Source organism: Geotrypetes seraphini, chromosome 8 (assembly GCF_902459505.1).
Source record: "Geotrypetes seraphini chromosome 8, aGeoSer1.1, whole genome shotgun sequence".
NCBI classification, from domain to species: Eukaryota; Metazoa; Chordata; class Amphibia; order Gymnophiona; family Dermophiidae; genus Geotrypetes; species Geotrypetes seraphini.
Window position 1 is genome coordinate 26,541,885 of NC_047091.1, and position 19,180 is coordinate 26,561,064.

The 19,180-nt window shown below is 44.7% G+C and overlaps 2 protein-coding genes across 5 annotated transcripts in view; one reads left to right on the forward strand and one right to left on the reverse strand.

Moving 5' to 3' along the window:
• AK2 (adenylate kinase 2) overlaps window positions 1-15,615 on the reverse strand; it is a 38,036-nt gene extending 22,421 nt beyond the window's left edge. Inside the window, exons 1-2 of one of the 2 annotated variants that reach the window (XM_033954871.1) lie at window positions 15,401-15,597; window positions 11,496-11,621 (exon numbers count right to left, since the gene is read on the reverse strand). In XM_033954871.1, the coding sequence (XP_033810762.1) occupies window positions 11,496-11,621; window positions 15,401-15,499 (225 nt within the window). In that variant the 5' untranslated portion in view covers window positions 15,500-15,597. Of the gene's footprint in view, window positions 1-11,495; window positions 11,622-15,400 lie in introns of both variants that reach the window. The other variant, XM_033954870.1, reaches the window with a different exon arrangement.
• A 121-nt stretch (window positions 15,616-15,736) lies between these two features.
• Window positions 15,737-17,217, forward strand: NDUFS5 (NADH:ubiquinone oxidoreductase subunit S5). 3 transcript variants are annotated; one of them, XM_033954874.1, is made up of 3 exons: window positions 15,737-16,015; window positions 16,429-16,646; window positions 16,908-17,217. In XM_033954874.1, exons 2-3 carry the CDS (start codon window positions 16,431-16,433, stop codon window positions 17,004-17,006), a joined length of 315 nt encoding a protein of 104 aa, XP_033810765.1. In that variant the 5' UTR covers window positions 15,737-16,015; window positions 16,429-16,430; the 3' UTR covers window positions 17,007-17,217. The 3 variants fall into 3 exon arrangements, with proteins under 3 accessions (XP_033810765.1, XP_033810764.1, XP_033810763.1); XM_033954873.1 differs by having other exon boundaries at window positions 15,743-16,039; XM_033954872.1 differs by lacking the exon at window positions 15,737-16,015 and adding an exon at window positions 16,039-16,179.
• The last annotated feature ends 1,963 nt before the right edge of the window (window positions 17,218-19,180 follow it).

Consider the following 19,180-nt stretch of genomic DNA (forward strand, 5'->3'; position numbering starts at 1 on the left):
ATCCACTAAGGACCAGTCAGCCATCTTGCTGTCAAGAACTTTCTCATACCACCAGAAACAAGCCTGGGCTACCAGGCTGCCACAACAGCCAGGGCAGCCACATCAAAACTGCATTTAAGTAGAGCTTCCATCTTAGTCCTGAATGTCTCTCAGGACCAAGCCGCCTTCCACTGGAACGGTATGTCTGCGTGCAATAGCCGAGATCACCGCTTCCACCACAGGAGACTTAAAGGTTTCTCTATCACTATCAGGAATGAGCTGAGGTAGAGTCTGGCTATGGACCACATCAACCGAAAAGGTGCAACAGAACATACCACTCAGCGTACACTACATCCTGAATATCCTGATGCATAGGGAAAGAGCGGGATGCTGACTGGATCCCTTTAAGAAGAGGGTCCACCACACAAGGGGGGCTCTTAGCTTTTTCTTCCAAGTGTAAAATTGAAGACACCTGAAGAATGAGCACCTGCAACTCTTCCTGATGAAAAATGCATTCAACCGGCGCCTCAGAAACAGATTTGAAAAATAGTCCACAAGATCCAAGTCTTCATCCAGAGGAAACGGATCAAACAGAAAAAAATCCTCATCTCAAGACACCCACGGCTGCTTGATCGATGGCTGAGGGGGCTGGATAGAGGCAACCAGAGCAGGAGACTGAACAGGGGTGGCCATGGAAGGGAAATACCCTCCAGATGACCCAGAGACCCCCCAGCACTGAAGCAGGAGCCCCAGCTGCCTGTAAATAAGCCTTGCACATGGCTAACATAAAATCAGGGCTCAACAACCCTGGCGGCAATCCAGAAATTATAGCAGGAGCAGAAGACACATTTAAGACCTGTTCCTGTCTCTCTAAAACAGGAGAAAGGTCACCCGAGGAAGTGGGCAAAATGGACACGCTTCACCGAAGCCAAACTTGACCCCTCCACTACAGAAACAATGCTCACAGCTACAGCGATAAGGGAATCCCCAGTGGTCTGCAACCCTGAATCTGCTAGACCGCCGGCAGATGAGGCAACCCCAGTGTGGGCAGCAGGAGAGGCCTTGACATCACCATGTATGTGTAGAAGTTATGCATTCCCAGGAAACGATTTGGGTGATGTATGCGCAGAGTGCCCACACCTTTTTTGGAGCAGGTATAAATTTGTGCCTTAGTCTTTACACTATACTGGAGCTAGGAGATTGTTTTCTTAAAAGAGCCTTTTGGATTTCTTACTTAGGCTCCCAATATAAAGTTACCCCATTATGGAATTTAGTCTAATACGAGGTCACTCTGGGTCATTCTATGTCAGGTCACAACTACTCAGCAGGTCCATTTCTTATTACTTATACACAGAGATAAGCCATGGCTTTCACAAGTCTACCTTGCTAACAACAGTTTATGGACTTTCCTCCCAGGAAATTGCCTAAACCCTTTTTAAAGCCCAGCTATACATGGTTGGGAAATAATTGTCACAGATTAACTGTGTACCAAGTGAAAAAAAGTACTTGATTGAATTTGTTTTAAAAGTGCTATTAGCTCCATGTTGCTTTTCCTCGAGTTAATACTATTTGAATAACCAATCTACATTCACCTACTCCACTCATGATTTAATAGATCTTTAACAGAGCTCCTTCCAGTCAACTCTTCTCTAGGCTGAAAAGCCCTTACCTACTGAAGCTTTCCTTCAGTAATAAAAATAAGGGGGGGTAGAATTATTTCACCCTTCTCTGAAATAAGGCAACCAGAAATGCACACAATACTCGAGATGTAGTCACTCCATGGACCTAGCCAGAAGCATTATATTCTCTGTTTTATTCTCCATCCCTTTCCAAATAACTTCTACTGTTTTACCTTTCTTTTTTTTTTTTTTTTACTTATCACACCCAGAATCTAAGATATCAATGCACTGTCCACAATGACCCTGATACCCATATCCCCCCCCCCCCCCCGTGGAAGACGGGGTAGAGATGGGAAACAGAGAATGGACAAAGTTGGCCGATGCTAAGCCCCCCCCTTTGCCGACAACCGTTACCTTACCACAACTCCTATAGAAAGGAGCCCTGAACACAGAAAGTCTGACGCTGCTTACCTTCCAGCTTAAATCTGAGCTGCCCCTTTGAATCAGTTAGCAGCCGTGGGGAAACACCGTTAGGGAACCGCTGCTCTCCCCTAGGACACTGAGAAGTGCAGTGATCAACTTCTCATGTGTTCTGGTTTTGGGGGGGCTATTGTTTGGGGTTTTTTTAAATAGTCAGGTGGGGAAGGAAAAGATCAGACCTAAAATAGCGTGAAGAACACATACAGGCACCCCTATGCCCGAGAAAGCAGCTGAATGATTACCCCACTGTCCCAAACATGGGGAAGCAAAGCAGCATTCAACTGTAAGGAGAAACAAGGAAACATACTCACTAAACTGGTCCAAAGCTGCCTTTACATTCTTTTGTTGCAAAATGCCTCCAGGCCACTGCACTCCCTCTTGGTGTTGCTTTAACAAGAGGAGGGAGTAGGAGAGCAGGACGGGAGTACAAAAAAATCAATAGGATACACACACAAGAAATTCTTTTACAGAACTTAGTGTTAATAATAACATAAATCTTTATTTATATACCACGAAAGCCTTTCGGTTTGATAATTACATTACATTACAGATTTCTATTCCGCCATTACCTTTCAGTTCAAAGCGGATTACAAAAAGAGTTATGGAAGAAGGGTTACAATGTTAGATCAGAGAAGGTTTCCAAGAGAGGGAAAAGTAGGATCTGGGGTTAGGGAGGGGATGGTAAGAGGGGGATTAAGCTTTATCATGGTATTAAGCTTTATTAAGGGATTTCTTGAAGAGTATAGTTTTTTATTTCCTTTCTGAACATCTTGTAGTCTGGGGTTGTTGTCAATAGGTTGGAGGCTTGGTTGTCTATCTTCGCTAATGACAATAATAATAGTGCTCAGTGAATTACCACCACCTACACCAACAACAGTGTTTCATGATGGAATTATAATAAACATCAAAGCACCCTCCCTGCCTCCTAAAGTTTCTGAAAATTAAAACCAAAAAACAGTCGCTTATCTTATGGTCCTTCTCTAGGCAGTCTAGAGGGGGTCTAGACTCTGTAAATTTTATCTGCCAATGCTGGGTAATCCCAAGGTGCAATCAGATCAGTGCTCAAAAAACTTTTTTTTTTTAAGTTCACAACTTCATATCAACCTTTAAATCTAGTTATGCAAGCTGGCCCTTCCTCTACACCAGGGGTGTCAAAGTCCCACCTCAAGGGCCACAATCCAGTCAGGTTTTCCCCAATGAATATACATGAGATCTATTTGCATGCACTGCTTTCATTGTATGCTAATAGATCTCATGCATATTCATTGGGGAAATCCTGAATGGATTGCGGCCCTCGAGAAGGGACTTTGACACTCCTGCTCTACACAGATCGTGTTTTACTGCAGCTTTGTCAGCAGGAAGACTTTCAATCTAGAGAAAATGAACAATATAACTTAAAATGTTTCATTTTAAATCATTGTGAATCGCAAAAAGATATACTATTTCTTCATAAATTAAATATTATAGAAACATAGAAAGTGACGGCAGATAAGGGCCAAGGCCCATCCAGTCTGCCCACACCAATGACCCTCCCTTACCTCTCTCTGTGAAGAGATCCCACGTGTTGATCCCATTTAGTCTTAAAATCAGGCACGCTGGACTCCTTTAAGAGTGGGATGAGAAACCCTGACTAATACTAGTACGAATACAACTAAGGCTCTTTGTTTGTCCCACGTATACAACTTGGGCAGAATTACAATACGTTTTGCCCCTCATGTTGGGAATTTCAATCCTATCCTCTGACATAACTACAGGCACCGCATACTAAGTGACGTCTTAGGTATTCCTTCAAATATCTTCCCCGTTTGTATGCAAACCTCGGTTTTTCTATAAACTCCGGGTGATATAACATCTCCCAATGGGGGGAAAGGTAGAAGGTAAGTGACCCTATCAGACTGAATGACATCATTCCTAGGTAACAAGAGTCAATCCTGGCTAGGACAGTTAGTAGCTCTTTTGACAGCTCATTTTAAAGTAGCCGGATTCTTTGTCATTCTTTTGGCCTGAGTCTTGAACTCTGTTATAGATGAGCACAGATGTTTCAACCTTAAAAACCGACTAGCTGGTGTGCTGTCTCCAAGACATCTAGGGTGGTAGCTCTTGAATGAAGTAAGAAATTTCTATCAGACTTTTGCCTGTATATTCCCAATATGAATAGCACATATAGATTGAGGGGCAAAACTGATTGTGGTTCTGCCCAAGTTCTATATGACATTTTTTGTCCATGTCAGAAAATATTCGTAGGACAAGCTGAGCACCTTAGTTGTATTCGTACTGGAAAGATAGAAGCGGGAGATTAATCATTCTTTGAGTGATCTGAAATTCTGTGTAATGAAAAATAAATAGAGAAAAATATATAAACACTCCTTCTGGAGAGGAAGTGTGAAAATATCAAATCAAAATAATAAACATGCTAACATCAAAAAATAAAAATATTTTAACTAATATACTTAATTTTTATATAAAGGAAGGTAGTGCTCGGAGACATGGAGGAAAAAGGGGAACGAATTCCCCCCAAAATCTCACCACCCAATCACTGCAGTACTTTCCAGATACTGTACTGAAATAAAGTTGAAAACCTTATCTTTAGTTATGATTCTTTGGCCTCAACGTGCCACGTTTCAAATCTTCATGAGGAAGCCAAACAGAAAAGATTAATAAGACACAAGTCTTACATACCGGGTGTCAGTCTCTCAAGACCTTTACAGAACAGGCTTTAAAGAAAAAATTCTCATCACTGTTTGCTGTTAACTGGAAAGTATTGAGATGACTGGGTGATGACGTTTTGGGGGGAATTCGTTCCCCTTTTCCCTCCATGTCTCCGAGCACTACCTTCCTTTATATAAAAGTTAAGTATATTAGTTAAAACATTTTTATTTTTTGATGTTAGCGTGTTGTTTATTATTTTGATTCTGTGTAATCAGGCAGTTTCAATTTATCAATAGTGGGGACATTTTGCAATTCCTTATTTATCATGAGCAACCCTTGATTTATGCATGGCAAGCTGTTGGTCCCTTGGGGCTCAATAAAGAAATTAATGCTGATATTTAGATATTTTGTTGAAATGAATTGTCAGTAACATACAAGTGTGAAGCATTAATCATTAAAGACGCAATATATGTCATCACGTCAACAGTGACCGTGACCATGGGAAGTATTGATTTGCCAGCGATATAAGGTACAAGTCCGGATTTCTCATCCCACTCTTAAGGAGTCCAATATTAAATTTATGCTCATTTTCTCTAGATTGAAAGTCTTCCTCCTGACGAAGCTAAGGTAAACACGATCTATGTAAAGCAAGGGCCAGCTTGCATAGACTGCCTAGAGAAGGACCATAAGATAAGCAACTGTTTTTTGGTTTTATGTTTCAGAAACTTTAGGAGGCAGGGAGGATGCTATGATTTGTTATAATGCCATGAGACACCATTGCCAGTGTAGGTGAGCACTATTATTATTATCATCATTATTAACACTATGTATTGTTTATTGTTTATTCAGATTTTTGATTAAACGCTTTATCGATACTACAAAGCGTTGTACAAAGTTTAATATAACATTAAAACAAAATAAACAGTTAAGACATATATATATATAAAAAATTATACAGTATTGACAACAAATTACTTACAGGGTAATTATGGGCCAACAGGCTCCAAAACACAATTAGGAAAGGGGGGAGAAATATATCTGATATAGATAAAGTGAGAAACATTCAAGGAAAACACGAAAGGGACTGGGAAATTAAATTAAATAATAAAAGCTGGTATATCTCAGAATTTAAGAAATTCAATTAAAGGCATCTTTAAAAAGAAAGCACTTCAATTTACTTTTAAAATTTTTTAGATTTTTTTCCAGTTTTAATTCTAAAGGAAGGGAATTCCAGATCGTTGGGACTGTTACAGAGAAAATGGATGTACGACGAGTGCCTATTATTTTTAAAGATGGAATATTAAGATTGTTTTGAGATACAGATCTTAATGCTCTTGGCGGATCATGAGGGATCAAAAGTCTGTCTATGAAAGCTGTTGTATTGAACTGTAAGGTTTTAAATGTTAATAGGGCGATTTTATAAATTATCCTGTATGAGACAGGCAGCCAGTGGGCATTTTGAAGTAAAGGGGTAACGTGGTCAAATTTCTTTGCGCCGAAGATTATCTTGATAGCTGTGTTTTGGATAAGCTGCAATTGTTTTATGTCTTTATGATAGATCCCTTTTAATAGTGAATTGCAGTAATCCATTTTTGAAATTACAAGAGAGTGAATCAAAGTATTTAGGGAACTAACATCAAGAAGTACACTTGTTTAAGTTCAAGTTTCATTAAAATTTTGATATATCGCAATATCATTAATTCAAAGCAATTTACAATTTAAAACAGAATCTTAATTATTAACTAAAACCTACAGAAATGGACCTGACGTACCAATACATAAGGGAAGTAGGGAGAACTACAATAAGTATAGTAAAGGATACATACAAGAAAAATACAAACGGAAGGAAAAAACTTTAAAAGTATTGATAAAAGTATAATAGAAAGTTCAGAACTTTTTTTTTAATTCAATTTCTCAGAGCCTAAGACAGAGGACTAATGAGTTTAAGCAATGAATGGGATCAATAGAGACTCCAGTAATTAGATTTCAAAAGCATCCTTGTACAACCAGCATTTTAACAGTCCTTTAAATTTACTTAGTGATTTTTCTTCCTTAATAAATGATGGTAAGGAATTCCATATTCTGGGTGCTGTAACTGCAAAAATCGTACCTTGTCTTGTATTTATTATACTAAGTGATGGAATTACTAGAAGGTTTTTGTCCTCTGATCTCAAACTTCTAGTAGGAACATATGGAATAATGTATCTTTCTAAAAATGATGGAAGTTTGGTTGTTAATATATTGAACGTTAATATTGCTATTTTGTAGGAAATTCTGTGAACAATTGGAAGCCAATTAAAAAGAGGCATCACATGACCAAATTTTTTCCTATTCGTTATAATCTTAATTGAGGTGTTTTGACATTTCTTTAAGAGCTAGTTGCAATAGTCCAACTTCGAAATGATCAGTGAATGTACTTTAGAAGGAACTGAAATACCAGGTACCCAGGAAGCCTAATCCCCCTGCTCAACTGAGTTAGGACAGCCAAAACAGGAGCTTAGCTGTACCTAGAGCTGGGCCTAGCCATGCTTGCAGGCCTCGCTGATCAGCAGAAGACACCAGGAGCAGGTGATAAACCATCAATCTGCAGAGGCAAAGAATACTGCCTGACCAGTGAACCTACCATTAGAGAGCTGCACAGGAACGGGGACGACGGGAATCCCGCGGGTTCCCCCTTCGGGTCACGGGGATCCCGTGGGGACACCCCCTAGGGTTGCGAGGATCCCCTGGGGATGCCTGTGAGGGTCGGGGGTTCCTGCGGGGTTGGATGCGAGCTCGTCTTCTCCCTACCTGCCCTGCCGCAGCACACAGCCGATCGGAACAGAAAAGTCTTCCACGATGTCAGCGCTGACGTCGGAGGGAGGCTTAAGCAAAGCCCTCCCTCCCTCCGACATCAGCACTGACATCGGGAAGACTTCCGTTCCGATCGGCAGTGGCGTACCAAGGGGGGACAGGGAGGGCGGTCTGCCCCAGTTGCAGCCATGGGGGGGGGTGCACATCCGGCCAGGTCCCCTTACCTTTGTGGCACTTCCTCCGTCCGACCGACAACAGGCCCGGTCCGACAAACCTCCCTGCCCTGTAGCCGCGAATCTAAATTACTTTCTTACAGCAGCTTCAATACTCCAGCTGCTGCAAAAAGGTAATTTAGATTCGCGGCTACAGGGCAGGGAGGTTTGTTGGACCGGGCCTGTTCTGTTGTCAGTCGGGCAGAGAAGCACCACAAAGGTAAGGGGCAGGGAGGGAGAAAGGGAAGAAAGGTGGAGTGGAGAGGATAAGACGCTTAAGGTAAAACTGAGGGGGTAGAAGGACGCTGAAAGCACTGGGGAAGACAAAGGGTTGGAGGACGCTGAAAGGACATGGGGAAGATGGGGAAGAGGGGAGAAGGACGCTGAAAGGACATGGGGAAGAGAGAGGGGTGGAGAAGGACGCTGAAAGGACATGGGAAAGACAAAGGGAAGGAGAAGGACGCTGAAAGGACATGGGGAAGATGGGGGGGAGGACGCTGAAAGGACATGGGGAAGATGGGGGGGAGGACGCTGAAAGGACATGGGGGAGAAGGACGCTGAAAGGACATGGGGAAGACGGAGGGGAGAAGGACGCTGAAAGGACATGGGGAAGACGGAGGGGGAGAAGGATGCTGAAAGGACATGGGGAAGATGGGGGAGAGAAGGATGCTGAAAGGACATGGGGAAGACAGAGGGGGGAGGACGCTAAAAGTACGACGCTGAAAGCACATGGGGAAGACAAAGGGGTGGAGAAGGACGCTGAAAGGACATGGGGAAGATGGGGGGGGAGAAGGACGCTGAAAGGACATGGGGAAGACAGAGGGGGGAGAAGGACGCTGAAAGGACATGGGGAAGATTGGGGGAGAAGGATGCTGAAAGGAAATGGGGAAGAGAGAGTGGGGAGAAGGACGCTAAAAGTACGACGCTGAAAGCACATGGGGAAGACAAAGGGGTGGAGAAGGACGCTGAAAGGACATGGGGAAGATGGGGGGAGAAGGACGTTAAAAGTACGACGCTGAAAGGACATGGGGAAGACAGGGGGGGGGGGAGAAGGACGCTGAAAGGACATGGGGAAGACAGGGGGGGAGAAGGACGCTGAAAGGACATGGGGAAGACAGGGGGGGGAGAAGGACGCTGAAAGGACATGGGGAAGACAGAGGGGGGAGAAGGACGCTGAAAGGACATGGGGAAGACAGAGGGGGGAGAAGGACGCTGAAAGGAAATGGGGAAGAGAGAGCGGGGAGAAGGACGCTAAAAGTACGACGCTGAAAGCACATGGGGAAGACAAAGCGGTGGAGAAGGACGCTGAAAGGACATGGGGAAGACGGGGGGAGAAGGACGCTGAAAGGACATGGGAAGACAGAGGGGGGAGAAGGACGCTAAAAGTACGACGCTGAAAGCACATGGGGAAGACAGAGGGGGGGAGAAGGACGCTGAAAGGACATGGGGAAGACAGAGGGGGGAGAAGGACGCTGAAAGGACATGGGGAAGACAGAGGGGGGAGAAGGACGCTGAAAGGACATGGGGAAGGCAGAGGGGGGGAGAAGGACGCTGAAAGGACATGGGGAAGGCAGAGGGGGGAGAAGGACGCTGAAAGGATATGGGGAAGGCAGGGGGGGAGAAGGACGCTGAAAGGACATGGGGAAGGCAGAGGGGGGAGAAGGACGCTGAAAGGACATGGGGAAGGCAAAGGGGGGAGAAGGACGCTGAAAGGACATGGGGAAGACAGAGGGGGGAGAAGGACGCTGAAAGGACATGGGGAAGACAGAGGGGGGAGAAGGACACTGAATGGACATGGGGAAGACAGAGGGGGGAGAAGGACGCTGAAAGGACATGGGGAAGACAGAGGGGGGAGAAGGACGCTGAAAGGAAATGGGGAAGAGAGAGTGGGGAGAAGGACGCTAAAAGTATGACGCTGAAAGCACATGGGGAAGACAAAGGAGTGGAGAAGGACGCTGAAAGGACATGGGGAAGATGGGGGGAGAAGGATGCTGAAAGGACATGGGGAAGACAGAGGGGAGAGAAGGACGCTAAAAGTACGACGCTGATAGCACATGGGGAAGACAAAGGGGTGGAGAAGGACGCTGAAAGGACATGGGGAAGACAGGGGGGAGAAGGACGCTGAAAGGACATGGGGAAGACAGGGGGGAGAAAGACGCTGAAAGGACATGGGGAAGACAGAGGGGGGAGAAGGACGCTGAAAGGACATGGGGAAGGCAGAGGGGGGAGAAGGACGCTGAAAGGACATGGGGAAGGCAGAGGGGGGAGAAGGACGCTGAAAGGACATGGGGAAGGCAGAGGGGGGAGAAGGACGCTGAAAGGACATGGGGAAGGCAGAGGGGGGAGAAGGACGCTGAAAGGACATGGGGAAGGCAGAGGGGGGAGAAGGACGCTGAAAGGACATGGGGAAGGCAGAGGGGGGAGAAGGACGCTGAAAGGACATGGGGAAGGCAGAGGGGGGAGAGGGGGGAGAAGGACGCTGAAAGGACATGGGGAAGGCAGAGGGGGGAGAAGGACGCTGAAAGGACATGGGGAAGGCAGAGGGGGGAGAAGGACGCTGAAAGGACATGGGGAAGGCAGAGGGGGGAGAAGGACGCTGAAAGGACATGGGGAAGGCAGAGGGGGGAGAAGGACGCTGAAAGGACATGGGGAAGGCAGAGGGGGGAGAAGGACGCTGAAAGGACATGGGGAAGGCAGAGGGGGGAGAAGGACGCTGAAAGGACATGGGGAAGACAGAGGGGGGAGAAGGACGCTGAAAGGACATAGGGAAGATTGGGGGGAGAAGGACGCTGAAAGGACATAGGGAAGATTGGGGGGAGAAGGACGCTGAAAGGACATGGGGAAGATTGGGGGGAGAAGGACGCTGAAAGGACATGGGGAAGATTGGGGGGAGAAGGACGCTGAAAGGAAATGGGGAAGAGAGAGTGGGGAGAAGACGCTGGCAGGGAAGAAGACAGAGATGCAAGACTATGGGGGGAGCGGAGGGAAGAAGATGTGTGCCAGACCAATTTGGAAGGGGGGGAGAAAGGGAGAGGCACAATAACAGAACAAATGGAAGACGAAGAGAGATAGTGGAAGGAAGGAATTGAATGAGAACATAAGGAAAGCAGAAACCAGGCAACAAAGGTAGGAAAAAAATTCTATTTCTTTTTTTTTTTTGCTTTAGGATAAAGTAGTATATTAGTTATGTTGATAAAAATTTATAAACATTAGAGGCTCTTTTAGAAACCCGTTTACAAAGTATGTATTCTTTCCAATTAATATTTCCAAATTAATAAAGTCTTTTTGCTTATTTGTAAATGGGTTTCTACCAGAGCCTTTAATTCAGTAGCATAATTAAATGAAATAACTATTTCTGTAGTTTATAGGGACGGGTGGGGACGGAGGGGATTCCTTACGGGTACGGGTGGGGACGGAGGGATTCCTCGCGGGGACGGGTGGGATTTCTGTCCCCGCACAACTCTCTACCTACCATCCTATATATGAGAGAGCTAGTTTGGTGCTCTCTATCTCCACCTGCTGGTGGATGGAATTAACCCACTCATCTCTGGATTCAACTGCTGCTGCTGACAAGGAATTAAGTCTTATTATTGTGTAACAGACCTAGAATAATAAGTTAATATTTGTCCGAGATAAAGAAAGACATGTTCCTCCTCAACTGATTTTCTAGCCATCTGCTAGATTCATGGGAAAATCTTGACACCATCTATCCTTGCCTATCAGCGTGAGGCTGAGGGTGCTTCACTCCCAGGATCAGACATACCAGATTACCAGCATCCATCGTAGCCTTCAGTCGCTTTCCTAATTCTGAGCCAGTAGCCACCATCGCCCTCAGCATGTCACCTGTTGCTAGATGGCAGACACAGAACTTTTCTGCAAGTTTAGGAGCCTACCAAGAAGAGAAATAAAAAGGTGAAGTCTCAGTACTAGAAATAACAGGAATGCACAGCTCATCTAATGGCCATAGAGTACCTTTTTTCAAAAGTTAAACACACACAGTAGAAGAAGGGATTACTACCTATCATTGCTTCATGTTATGAATCAGGGTGAGAATTGGCTGGGAGGGCAGTGAATGGATTGTTCAGTTGCTTTGCTGGTTATGATGAGGGGGGCGGACTGGTTGGGAGGGAAGCAAGTAGTTTGTTGCTAATTTTAATATTGGATTAAATTTTATTGGATTAAATTTTAATATTGGATTAAATTATATTTTCCTCCCTCTCTCGTTAATCTAGTCCTCTAAATTTTCTCTTCATTTTGCCTCTTCCCTCCACTGGAGTTCCTTTCTACCCTAACTCTTGTTAACCGTGTCGAGCTTTACGAATGTAGAGATGATGCGGTATACAAACCTAAGGTTTAGATTAGATTGTAGCATGGTTGGGCATGAATTCAAGTTTAAATATGCATTTAGATAGATCTACTTATAATAGAGGCAATGCATGTAAACATCTCATACATATTCACCATCAATATCCTAGAGACCTGATCACCAGTTTGTGGCTCTCAAGGACTACAATTGCTTACCCCTATCCTAACCCACCCAGGCATCTTTTCCTCAAAAGCCCATCTTCTCAAAGGGAGATCTACTAGAGTCAGTGAAAAAATTCACAATGGTATACTCTGTGTTCCTAATTAAACTCTAATGACACACACATTCCTTGCCCAATCTCCAATGAAGGGTCAGAGTTAAAAACTGCTTGATACAGGCAATTAGCTCTAAAATTTAGCTAAACACAGCCAGGTCTGAAATTTAGAAGTTACCAGGAATAAAGAGACCAGAAATATAGATTAAACAGTTCTGAACAACAGAAGGTGGTACATATCAGACACCTGGCAAAGGGATCAGCAAGAGAACCCCAGGAAGTTCTGGGACCTTGACCATCTGAAGATTGGAAAGTCCTAGAGTAGTGGTCTTTGGGGCCACTCTGGAGCCAATGAGATTAAGGAGCGCCACCAGGTATCTTCCCAAGCAAAGTCATGATACATGACATCCACTCCACCTCTAGACCAGTGGTCTCAAACTCGCGGCCTGGGGCCACATGTGGCCCGCCAGGTACTAGTGCTGCCTGCTCTTTGCAACATCTTCTGGTTCCCCCTAAGGCTCCCTGCTCTTACCTTCAGATAATTACTGCAGCCTGCAGAGAGGATTGCCAGTGCTGTAGTGATTCTTGCAGGCTGCCGTAATCCTCAGCAGCACGTTCCCTCTACTGCGATCCTGCTCCTGACGTCAGAGGGGTGGGACCACAGCAGCCTACAAGGAACGCTACAGCACCAGCAATCCTCTCTGCAAGCTGTGATAATTAGCTAAAACTAAGACCGGGAGGCTGGGGGAAAGCTGGATGATGCTGCAAAGAAGGGGGGGGGGAACATACAGGCCTTTGTGGGGGGGGGGGGAAGAAGATTTATAAACTAAAGAGTTTTACCTCATGCAAAATTGTAATTTCTTTAATAAGATATTAACTTTTTTTTTAGGCCCTCCACCTACCTACAAATTCAAAATGTGGCCCTGCAAAGTGTTTGAGTTTGAGACCACTGCTCTAAGAACATAAGAACTGCCACTGCTGAGTCAGACCAGTGGTCCATCATGCTCAGCAGTCCGCTCACGCAGCGGCCCTCTTGTCAAAGACCAGCATCCTAACCAAGACTAGCCCTACCAGCGCCCGTTCTTGTTCAGCAAGAACTTGTCTAACTTTGTCTTGAATCCCTGGAGGGTATTTCTTCTATAATAGCCTTCGGAAGAGCGTTTCAGCTTTTTACCACTCTCTGGGTGAAGAAGAACTTCCTTACGTTTGTACGGAATCTATCCCCAAACCTGTCCTGGAGGACCCCCCAGGCCAGTCGGGTTTTTAAGATAGCCCTAATGAATATGCATGACAGAGATTTGCATAAAATGGAGAAGCCAGGAATGCAGATCTGCTCCATGCATATTCATTAGGGCTATCTTGAAAACCCGACTGGCCTGGGGTCCTCCAGGACAGGTTTGGGAACCACTGCCCTAGACTGTTTACTGAACATATCCTCAAGGTCAGAGGTGGGCATGCCTCTTCTGTCGTTCAAGCAGGTGCCTGGCTCTTCCTCCCACCCACTTTCCCCTTTCTGTCATAAACATGTTAGACTAGAGCAGTGGTTCTTAAACCTGTCCTGGTGGACCCCCAGCCAGTTGGGTTTTCAAGATATCCCTAATGAATATGCATAAACAAAATACCCAAATAAGAGCTATGCTTCACATTTATTATAATATAGCACCATCAAAACCTTTAAAACATATTATAACATTGTTTCATACTAAACATACACACAATTATTCTCCCAAACAATGAAGCCCACCCATCTATCCAAAACAGAGAAAAAGTTAAAATTCATCCTTTCAATAAAACACAGTATTCAGTGGCTAATCTTTGTCAGTTTCTTAAGTGATTTTTTGTCAACTAAATGTATGTCTGTCTCTTAATTGATTTTTATTAACCAAATGTATTGCCACACTCTGATGGTTTTTAATTGTACATCGCTTAGGTATTGTGATAAGCGATTCATCAAATAAAGGTAAACTTGAAACTTATCTGTTATCAGCTCTCAATTATCTTCTGGATTTACCTCCACTTTCATTCAAACAAACTTGATCTTTGAAAACATTTGAGCTAGACACAGTTCTGTGTTTCACCCTACGGAACCTCAGGAGCTTAAAACTGAAACCAGCTCCACTTCATCACAGGTTCTGACATTTCATCATATATTGTTTGCTGGCCTCAACCAGGTCTGAGAATTCCAAATCAGGAAATTGCTCCAGCACAAACGCTGGAGAAATTCAACTGCTTGCCAGGGTTAGGGTTAGTGAAAATGCATGAGAGAAATGTGCATGCCTACGACCTACTTTATAGGCAAATCTAATTCATGCATATTCATGAGGGATATCTTGAAAAGCAGACAGGCTGGGGGGTCCCTTGGCCAGGTTTAAGAACCACCCTGTTAGACTAGCCCCAGTGGTACTCAACCCTGTCACCTGCATACCTGTCACCTCCATTATATACAAATCCCTCACAAGCATATTCATGAGGGATATCCTGAAAAGCTGACGGGCTGAGGGCCCCCAGGCCAGGTTTAAGAACCACCGTGTTAGACTAGCCCCCATGCAGTCGGTTTTCAGGATATCCCTCATGCATATGCATGAGACATATTTGCATGCCTGTCACCTCCATTATATATAAATCCCTTATATGCATATTCATGAAGGATATCCTGAAAAGCCGACGGGCTGGGGGTCCCCCAGGCCAGGTTTAAGAACCACCGTGTTAGACTAGCCCCATGCAGTCGGGTTTTCAGGATATCCCTCATGCATATGCATAAGACATATTTGCATGCCTATATCCTCCATTATATACAAACCCCTCATATGCATATTCATGAGGGATATCCTGAAAAGCCTACAGGCTGGGGGGTCCCTTGGCCAGGTTTAAGAACCACCGTGTTAGACTAGCCCCCATGTAGTCGGGTTTTCAGGATATCCCTCATGCATATGCATGAGACATATTTGCATGCCTGTCTCCTCCGTTATATACAAATCCCTCATATGCATATTCATGCAGAATAATGACGAGGGTCGCCACGCATTGAAGTCTATTGGCAGCAAACGGGCTCGGTCAAAGGTCACCAACGTCTCTCCCCCGCGCGTACCTGTGTTCCCTTGCCGGCTCCGGGGGGGCCCAGCAGCACCGCTCGGATGCCCTGACGCTCCTCCTCCTCCTGTTCTGCGGGCTTCGTGCTCGGCGCCATGTTACAGCCCGTCCGAGAATGAAAGAAGTAACCTTCGCGCGACTATCTGGCAGCAGCACGTAGGAGACGCACAGCTACTTCCGCTCGTCGCTCCGCCCCAAACTCTTCCCTCCTTATGCTCATTGCGCCCTTGCCACGTCAATCAAATCGGTCCCGCATTTCGGATTGGCGGATCCATTGCAGGTCATCTCTACGCGAAGGTGGGCGGGACGTGCTAAGAGGCCAAAGCTTTCTCTCGTGGACTTACCGCCTTTCTGTGGCACAAGCAAAGCACTTTACGTATTCTCTGGCTTTTGCACCTGGGGCAATGAAGGGTTAAGTGTCTCGCCCAGAGGCAGTGAGCATTGAAAGCACGAGACGAGGCCGTCCAATCAGGAGCTCCTGCTCTGAACCAATCGGAAGCTAGCACCAGCCGGAGCTTCGCCGCTCCAGGATGCCGCTCGCGGCTGGTCTCTATGGTTTGCTTGGTCGTTGCTTTGCGGCAGGAAGTGTCGTGAAGGGCGGACGGAGCCAAAGGTCGGAAGCCCTGTTAAGCTGCAGGTGGTGGCTCCTAATTACTTGTTATGAGCAAGTGGTTGTGGTTCTTGGGACGGGCTTCGTCTGGTGCATGTTTGGGCTTCTTGTTCCCTAAGCTGGGCCCTGCTAAAGCCAAAGGGGCTCCCCCATGAGCAAGGACCTGGGTATTGTGAGCCTTTGCACAGACCATAGATAGATTCACATTTTAAGATCTCTTTGGAAACTTAAATTTTTCCATTAAAAGTTGAAAATGGGCGTTTGGGTACAGATCATTTTTAGCCAGCATGCAACTTGAAAAGGGAATCTCCATATCGCCCCCCCCCCCCTAAATAAGCATCCTGAAGCATTTCCTCTTGTTTGATGGTATTTATGACATGTCTTTTTGGTTGGTTTGTTGTTGTTTTTTCCTGTAGCCATGCCATTTCTTGATCTCCAGAGTAAACTGGGAATTGACATTGACAAATGGATGCTGCTTCAGAGTGCTGAACAGCCTTACAAACGGGCTGCCCGCTGTCATGCATTTGAAAAGGAATGGGTGGAGTGTTCCAGTGGCATTGGAAGGATCAGAGCAGCCAAGGAGTGCAAAATAGAGCTTGATGATTTTTATGAGTGCATACACAGATTTAAAACGGTGAGCAAACTAACAAAAAATTCTGGAATGAAAGGGGATACTCTGCGTGGTTGGTTAAATTTGAGAGAAAGGTGGCAAAAGGATATAAGGCAGTAGGGTGCTGGGGAGTTAAAATGGGTGCTAAATAAAGGTAGGAAAAATCTAAGGACCGTGCAGGAGGATGTAGAAGCAGACGGACACTTGAGAGAGACTCACTTAAATCATTTTTCACATGGAATTTTTTCATTTCTGTTGTGATTTGTTTTTGTTTTTTTTTAACAGTTTAAGCGTCTGGCTGAAATTCATGCACAAAAAGAAAAACTGTTGAAAGAAGGGAAGTACACACCTCGTGATTACAGCAAGGACAAGAACACTCCTTGAGTAGACTACCATGTTATATAAGGTTGTTATTAGCATACAGAGGGTGTCCTTAGCACCTCTCTTACCCCAACAAGTTGAAGAATATACCTTATTGGTCTTAACTTTTAACCAATCGTGATATGTTCTGTTCCATGGTTTTGTTTCTTCAGAGCAAACTCTCCTCTGCCCACAGCTATAGGTAATGAAAATAAAATATGATTTCTGTAAAGTGCTGCTAATTTGTCTGTGTGTTCGGGAAAAGAACTGGGTTAATTTGCTGCCTTCCTAAAATTCTGGTAGGATTGCCATGCACAAGTATGCATGAAATAAATGTGTATATATTAGTGCCTGTGTGACAGTAGAAGGTTAATAAGTACTAATCAGATGAATTTATTTAATTTGGTGTATTTGATAAGTTGCCTTTTGAAAGAATTTATCAAGGTGGTTTACAGTATAATTTAGTAGCAGGACATAAACATAGGGGTCAATATTCAAAGTGATTTAACCATCCAGAAATGGCTCCTGGCCTATTTCGCATGTTCAGCATTAACCACTCATTTTCAGGGGCACTTGACTAGTTAGAGCTGAACTCAAAACTGGCCATTTGAGGGTGTTCAGGGGTAGAGGCACCACTTGGTAGGTTAAGTGCCAGTATTCATCACTTTACCAACCTGGTTAACTGCATAAATAGGGCCACCTAAAAGACAGTCCTATCTTATAATGCAGTAACCCATAGCTGGCTCTGGAAATTCAGTATCAATGCCTGGATGTGGCCTGGCATTGAATTTCTGAATTTAACGTTGGTAGCAGTTGACAAAACACTGATCGTTGCTGGCTGAATTTCGGGGCCCACAATACTATTGATATACACAAGACAAGTGCAATAGGGAGGGAGGTTGAGCAAAACAATTCAGTTTATATTCTTTGAGTTCATCATATTTTTGGTCCATGGAGCTGCTTGAAAAGATTCTGGAAAGGATGAAAATAGCCAAACAGTTGTGACCAAACTAACCAAAAAGTTTGTTGCTAGGTCTCGGACAAAAATTTGGGTTCTTATTGAATGCTTGCTTAAAAAAGCAATGTTTTCAACACTGCCTTAAATTTTTTTTTATAAGAAACTTCCCCTTCAATTTCACATTGGGGAGCGTCCATAGTGATGGAGCAATACATCCCAAAGCTGTCTCATGTGAAAGCCATATCCACTGTGGAAAGGCACTGCCAGATAATTATGCTGCAAGGATTAAAGGTTTTGCTGCAAGGATTAAAGGGATGAGAGGGCAGAAGGAGAGAATATAAATAGGGAGTCTGATGAGCATCTTGAATTTGAGATAGGATGGAAGAGGCAGCCAATGTTGCATTTTTAGTAAAGGGATTATGTGGTCATAACTCTTTGTGCTGTACAGTGATTTTACAGCAGTGTTTTGTATCAAATTTAGATGCTTCATTACTTAGGGCAGGGGGTAGGCAATTCCGGTCCTCAAAAGCCGGAGCAAGGTCAGGTTTTCAGGATATCCACAATGAATATATATGAGATGGATTTGCATGCACTGCCTCCTTGAGATGCAAATCTATCTCATGCATATTTATTGTGGATATCCTAAAAACCTGACCTGGCTCTGGCTCTCGAGGACTGGAATTGCCTACCCCTGACTTAGGGTAATCCATGTCTGGTGGGGAATGGTATTTCAGCTTACAGTGACAGTAGATTGGATAGTTGATGAATTTTGACACTTGACAGGGAAGAAGTTTCTGGACTGGAGATTTTGTACTGGGTGATGGATCTCAGTGTTCAGCAAGTTGGGGACGGGGGAAACTGAGACAGTTTTCAGAGTATTACATCTGCCACGTGGCTTATCCTCTGTGTTGTTTTGTGGCCTGTCTTGTTTGTGGTGTTTATTATTGATGGGGTTTGGTTTTCCTTTGAACCTCAAACTAGCTTTTCAGTTGGGGGTGGTCCCAAAGATGAGGCCAGGTGAACCTCCAAGCTAGAAATACTGGCTTAGTGACTACTTTTTTCCCCTTAGGTCAGGGGTGTCAAAGTCCCTTCTCGAGGGCTGCAATCCAGTCGGGTTTTCAGGATTTCCCCAATGAATATGCATGAGATCTATTAGCATACAATGAAAGCAGTGCATGCAAATAGATCTCATGCATATTCATTGGGAAAAACCCAACTGGACTGCGGCCCTCGAGGAGGA

What these genes read in the sequence shown, in the direction of transcription:
- NDUFS5 (XM_033954872.1), top strand. An exon ending in GCATACACAGATTTAAAACG is followed by an intron (nt 16,647 to 16,907) that starts GTGAGCAAACTA and finishes TTTTTTTAACAG; the next exon opens with TTTAAGCGTCTGGCTGAAAT.